Here is a 6,885-nt window from a genome sequence, read left to right on the forward strand (position 1 = left end):
CTGTTTAAGAGAAAGAAACAGAGAAATCTGTCAGTAGCAGGAAGTGGAGGGGCCTGTAATTGCTTTGCCACTGGCGAAGGAGGGTTCCAAGTTGGAGATGGTGTGTGCGGTCAAATCAGACAAAGTTGGAAGCTTTTATAATTCTCTTTTCCTTTGTATGCTGGATATCTAAGCGGAAATGAAAGAAAACCTGGACCTCCTCTGAGTTTTTCGCTTTAAAACTTTTAAGGGATTTAGGCATACCGTCGTTAGATGTCACCCTAAAAGGAATGAAGATGGAGAAACAGATACCCACAGGCTAGTAAATCCTCACTACTGCAAGCAAAACTTTAACCTGTACGATTCTCTCCGGGCATTATCCATCAGACCAAAGGGAGGAACAGAAGATACCTACTCTTATAAAAACCCTGTATTCTCTCTCGCTCTCTCTCGTCTGTATTCTTTCTCTCTGCTCGAAACTTCGGAAGCCCACAGTCACGTAAACACACAGTTGTTTAACTACGAAAGAAACCAATGAACCCCTTATCGAGAGAAAAGTGTTTCATTTAAGCCCATCCAGGTTTGGTCTCTCTCTCTCTCTCTCTCTACACGCGTTTTCCCGTCGGTCGTATCCTAGCTTCTCTTGAACTCTTTCCCGTGGATACATTTAATCACATCAATATATTAAACTCTAGACAGCAATCAAGTTATTAGTACCGTCCATTTCGTGGAGAGAGATTGATTGATCAAAGAAGATGGGGACTTTTTAGTCTCCATTAAGAAGAACAGTCGGCATAACATTTGCTGGGATTCTTCAATATTTCAATAAAAGGAGTGATCAATCCAAATATATGTTCGAGTTCTGGATAGTTATTTTTTTACGAAGTACAATATTCTTGATCCTTTTCGTCAGGTCAGCTGGTGTCAGAGAAGACTTGTATTCATGATGGTATGTTTTCACATTCTGCATAATTTATATGATTCGAATAACTACTTAATGATGTGTGAAATCGAGTCTACCAACACTGTGCCTCTAGTCTTACTCAGAGGGAAAACTTTGCCCCGCCCCTTGCTTCCCCATATAAGCGCAGTAGAGTACCTTCTTCTTCATTCTTTTTCCTCTCTCTCTCTCTAACTCCCACCCGTTTCACTCGATCTACATCTCTTGCTTGCCCTCTTTGTCTATAGAGTTTCTTTCCTGCTAAGCTATTCTCAACAAGGACAAGGAGAGTACAAGCGCCAAATCTAGGTAGAAGAGCTATGTCATCATCTTCTACCTTATTTTCTCTAGATCACCTCACTCCACCGCCTTCAGAACAACTTTGCTATGTTCATTGCAACTTATGCGACACTGTCCTCGCGGTATGATCTCTCCTTTTCAATTATTTTCTTCTTCCCTTTCTTCTCTCTCCGACTCTTCTTAACCATTGTTGTTCTTAGGTAAGTGTTCCCTGCAGCAGCCTCTTCAAAACCGTCACGGTGAGATGCGGACACTGCACCAATCTTCTCTCTGTCAACATGAGGGCGCTCTTTCTACCGGCCGCCAGCCAGCTTCACTACACTGGCCATTTATTTCCTCCGTCTCATCACAGTTTCCTGGTTAGCAGTTAGCTTGCTACTATTGCAACAAGGGTTGGGAGACGAACGATGGACAAGGGGTTAATTACTATCAGCATTTCATTGTGCTTGCTTCCTGTGTCGTGGGTTTTTTTTTTGCGTAGGATGAGTTATCATGCCCTCATCTGCCGTTGCTTCTTGACCGAACCCTAATGAAAAGTGATGCATTGGGGGCCGTCAAAGGGGTCCAGGATGCAGCGACGCAGCCTACTCCAATCAACAGACGTAGGGCTTTACCTCATTGTCCTCTCTCTACAGCTTTTACTCAGAAGTTAATGATGATTTCTGTAATTCTCGAATCTTTTTTTCTGAACACGAATCTCGCGTCATCATAGAAGACTTGATATATTGCGGATCTCGCATCTCTCCATTTTTTTCTATGTATTTCTCTCTCTCTTCAGTCGCTTCCTCTCCCATCTGAATCGTTACACTAAAATTCATAAGCGCGGAATGAGATGAAATTATAAATTGAAAACAAGGACGGATACGTCTTTTCATACATTATTGCAGTTGTTTGATACGTTTTTATCCGTGGGTTGTTGATATATATCCTTAATATTTCTCATCTTGCAGCTCCGGAGAAGAGGCAGAGAGTCCCGTCAGCGTACAATCGATTCATCAAGTTAGTGAACTTCAAACCCAATAGACAAACTAGGAAATCCGCCTTCAGTAATTTACTTACCGAGCTAATTCTTCAGGGAGGAGATCCAACGTATCAAAGCGGAGAATCCAGACATAACCCACAGAGAGGCCTTCAGTGCGGCGGCAAAAAACGTGAATTATCTCATCTTTAATTTGATTATGGTTTTTTTGCACATTACTAACTTTCTCTCTTATTTTCTATGGTTTCTTGTAATGCATCAGTGGGCTCACTTCCCTCATATTCAATTCGGTTTGTTATCTGAACCGAGTCTAAAGAGGAGCGCAGTTTGTCCTCCGGTATTTCTCTGTTTCTTTTTTCTCAGATTTTCCTCCTCAGAGAATAAAATCCGACCAAGATTATTATGTTCTTTTGATAGGACGGAGACGATATGCTACGCAAGGGAGGGCTTTACGCGGCAACCGACGGCGTAGGGCTCACTCCTTTTTGATACCACGAGCTTCAGCTTCTTGTTGCCCGCTACTATTATCACTTCAATAAATGATTATACTTGTATGGCGTAAAGAAGCTGGTCTGGGACATTCCGCCCATCCTTGGAATATGTTGGATTACCTCCTTATGGAAAGGACGGGCGCGGATCGTATATAGTGTTTACCGGCAATGAAAGGCCAGTGTGTTCGCCTTCCATGGCTTTAGCTCCCGTCTCTCTCTGTTTCCATCCTCTCTCTCTCTCTCTCTCTCTCTCTCTCTCTCTCTCTGTCACTCCCGTCACTCTTTTCACTCTCTCCCGTTGCTATCATCTCTCTCTCCCGTCTCTATCTTATCTTTCCTCCTCTCTCTCTCGTCATTCTCTCCTCACTCTCTCCTGTCTTATCCTCTCTCTCTCTCCGGTCTTTATCTCTCTCTCTCTCTCTCTCATCTCTCTTAAGTCTCCCGTTTCTCTCCTCTCATTCTCCTCACCCGTCTCTCACTCTCTCTCTTCTTTGCCATCTCTCTCTCTCTCTCTCTTCAGTCCTCCCCGTTTCTCTACTCTCATTCTCGTCACCCGTCTCTCACTCTCTTTCTTCTCTGCCGTCTCTCTCTTCAGTCCTCCCCTTTCTCTCCTCTCATTCTCCTCACCCGTCTCTCTCTTTCTCTCTCTCTCTCTCTCTCTCCTCTCCTATCTCTCTCTCTATCCCTATGAATGCGTAGCGTTTTGACAAAAAGATACACACAGAAGCATTCGACTAAGTACTGTGATAGCAAGGCGTCCATAAAGGTAAAAGTTATTCACTGTTTCTACACAGATATGGTTGGTGAGTATTGAACGCTAGGTACCACGTTCATACATGTAACTATGTAACCATTAAATGAATTCTGGACTCGAGTATTACAGTTTGTCTTTTTTAAAGCAATTCTTTTACTACCTTGAAAACTATTAATTATTAAACACATTTGGGCGACAACTCCAGTATTTTACTCCTAATATTCTACACAAAAATATTTTTCCGCACATATTACGAAGTACAAAGTAATCCACGAATATGGCTTGGTGTCGCATAATATAACAGCTATACATCTTTTTACAAGTGAGTAATGGGTTCAGGGCAAATCATGTGCAATAGGGCTTAGTGTCTCATAATATCCTTTTTTAAGTGTCTCATAATGACTGCCATACATCCTTTTTTAAGTGTAGTTGATAAAGAGCTCGTGTCTCATAATCTCAACCGATGAAACCAGCGTTATGAAAATTCCTTGTGTGGTTTCGTTGATATAGTATTGTGATATAGAATACTTTACAAACCTCGAAATTCCTTATCCCAAATCATTTGCAATCAACTCAATGAAGGGGTAAAAATAAGTCATAGTGATGTAATATAATGAATGCAAAAATATAACTTTCCTAAAGTAGCATATAGTAAGTAAAGTTCAATCCAAAAGGATAAAATGGATTAAAACAATAAAGTATTATAAAATGGTTTTCTAATACTTTATAGGTGATTACCTTTGTTTTGATTTTCTTTTCAAATTTGAGAATAACTGTCAAAGATAGTTCTATCACATTATATCATATAATATCAATTTAAACCTTAAAAGCACATACAAAAATAACAACTCATGAGCTTTGGGGCAGTCTAAGGGAGGTCTACAGCATACCAGACAGCGGGCATGGGGGCACACCGGTGAACGAATTTTGCCCTGTCTGCAACACAAAGAACAGAACAAAACCAGAGAAAGAGAAAGAGGTGGAGAGCAAGAGAAGAAGATAAACAACAATAAAATGTATTTCACGTAGATTGTACATATAGGCATTTCAGTGTGAACTAAGTGACACGTAAAGGAGGAAAACTGTGATTTTAACGAGTTCAAAGAAGACAAATTCAAAGGAACGAAATGAACGTCGGGAATCCACAATGCCAGTTTATTATGCCATGTTCTTCATTTCACATAACCCCAACAATCTCCTTCTTAATACTGCTTCTCTTATTTGATGTTCCAAACTCCCAACTTCAGACACATTCCTGCAAACACGTCTGCTAACTTTCTATCAGTTTCCACATATTCCAGTTCAAGTTTATGTTCTTCCGAACATGAATAAATAAAATGATAATGAATGTCAATATGATTTGTACGACTGTGATGAACTGGATTTTTACTCAAGTTTATAACTGATTTATTCTCCACCATTAACTTAATTGGTCTTGGTTCTTTGCCAGTCAATTCACCAATCAAACAAGCTAACCAAACACCCTAGCTGGCAGTAGTAGTGACAACATAGTACTCAGCCTCATAGGATGATAAGGCTATTACTTTTTGTTTCTGTGAGATCTAGCTGATTGCTCTGGACCCAATACACAAGGCCTCTAGTACTCTTATGGTCTCCTGTATCCTACTAGGCCTTCACCAGATTGACCCTTTTCATAATAAAATCCAAAATCAAATGTCCCTTTGATATATCTAAGGAATCTCTTGACTGTCAATAAGTGTTCAGTGGTTGGATGTTCCATGTACCTACCAATAATTCCAACATAGTACATGAGATCTGGTCGAGTGCGAGTTAAATATCCTAAACTCCCAATCAGACTTCTGTAATAAGCAGAGTTTACAATGGAATCTGTTCTGTCTTTGCTGAATTTTTCCTGTGCTTCCATAATAGTTAGTGCAGGATTCCAACCTGCCATTCCCGATTGCTCCAGTATCTTCAATGCTTAAACCTTTTGATTTAAGATGATATGAGAATCACCTTGAATAACATCAATTCTCAAATATGAATTGAGTAAACCGAGATCACTCATCTCGAATAATTTCATCATCTGGTTCTTGAAATCTTGACTATGACAAACTTTTGGACCTGTCACTATGAAATCATCAACATAAACCCCAATTAGAAAATGAGATTTATCAGAAAAATTAAAATAGACAGCATGCTCATACACACTTCTAGTGAATCCAAGTGATGATAAAATTCTTATTAAATTTCAAATACCAAGCATAGGGAGCCTGCTTCAGCCCATATAGGGCTTTATTTAATTTGAGCACATGGTGTTCACTGCCCTCCTTGATAAACCCATCTGGTTGTATGACATAGATTTCTTCTTCAATTTCACCATTTTAAAATGTCGTTTAACATCAAAATGATGTATCTCCCAATATTCTTGTGCTGCAAGAGCCAACAACACTCTTATGGTTTCCATCCTTGCAATTGGAGCAGATACTTCATCATAATCTGTGCCATACCTTTGAGAATACCCCTTCACGACCAGTCTTGCCTTGTGTCTAATTACTTCACCTCTATAGTTTTTCTCTGCCTTGAATAAACATTTGAGATCAATGGGTTTGGCGAGAACTGGTGGTTGAAAAAGTTCCCTTGTGCAATTCTTTTCAACTGCATTTATCTCTTCTCGCATAGCATGTCTCCGTACTTTGTCATTGTTAGCCTCTGAAAAATTCAGTGGTTATTTTGAGACATTCATGCAAATTTCAAGATTAGCTTTCAATTAAGATGCTTCACTGTAGATATGATCTACATTTTTGAATTTTCTTGGCCGATCTGCTTCAAAGTGGGATTCCCATAATCAAAAACAGCTTCAGCTCTTTCTCCATGCTCCATTTCAGTTGTATTTTCTTCAATCTGCTCAAAGGCATCGACAATAAGATTCAAAAACTTGGAAATTTGAGATATACCTTCGTGTTTCAGTTTGTTGTCATCTCCCCAATCCCATTGACTTTCTTCTTGAAAAATCTCATCTCTGCTGATATGAAGTTTACAGGTTACTGAATCATAACACCTCTACACCTTTGCTCTAGTTTCATAACCAATGAAAATGATGGTCTGACCTGTTCAAGTCATTATTTGGTTCCAACAATTGTTTTCCCAGTTTTTATCCAAGTACCTTTGCATACACCAATGAGCCAAAAACACTTAGATGGTCAACAATTGCTTTTGAAATAGTCCATTTTTCATATGGAGTGGTTGTTGGGTTCTAGAGGCTTAGATGTGGATGAACAATTGAAAATGATTCGCAGCACGAAGACTTGAACGAATCGAACAACATCAACAAAAAACATTGAAACGAAGTACCTTTGCACGGATCGCATCCATGATTTCTTCAAACCCGGAGCAAGACGAGTCGAGCTGCTCAAGTGTGCAGCCTCTAGACGTATCCATGCAATCTTTGGCACCTCGAATCTCCTCCTTCTCGTTGACG

At 39.9% G+C, this 6,885-nt stretch overlaps 1 protein-coding gene across 1 annotated transcript; it reads left to right on the forward strand.

The window, feature by feature from the left end:
* The first annotated feature begins 632 nt into the window (after positions 1–632).
* Positions 633–2,892, forward strand: LOC144710312 (protein YABBY 4-like). The gene is made up of 7 exons (XM_078584049.1): positions 633–1,341; positions 1,420–1,578; positions 1,701–1,821; positions 2,170–2,218; positions 2,295–2,370; positions 2,461–2,535; positions 2,616–2,892. The coding sequence occupies exons 1-7, from the start codon at positions 1,240–1,242 to the stop codon at positions 2,685–2,687; spliced, it is 654 nt and encodes a 217-aa protein (XP_078440175.1). The 5' UTR covers positions 633–1,239; the 3' UTR covers positions 2,688–2,892.
* The last annotated feature ends 3,993 nt before the right edge of the window (positions 2,893–6,885 follow it).

This window comes from Wolffia australiana, chromosome 12 (genome assembly GCF_029677425.1).
Source record: "Wolffia australiana isolate 7733 chromosome 12, ASM2967742v1".
Classification (NCBI taxonomy): Eukaryota; Viridiplantae; Streptophyta; class Magnoliopsida; order Alismatales; family Araceae; genus Wolffia; species Wolffia australiana.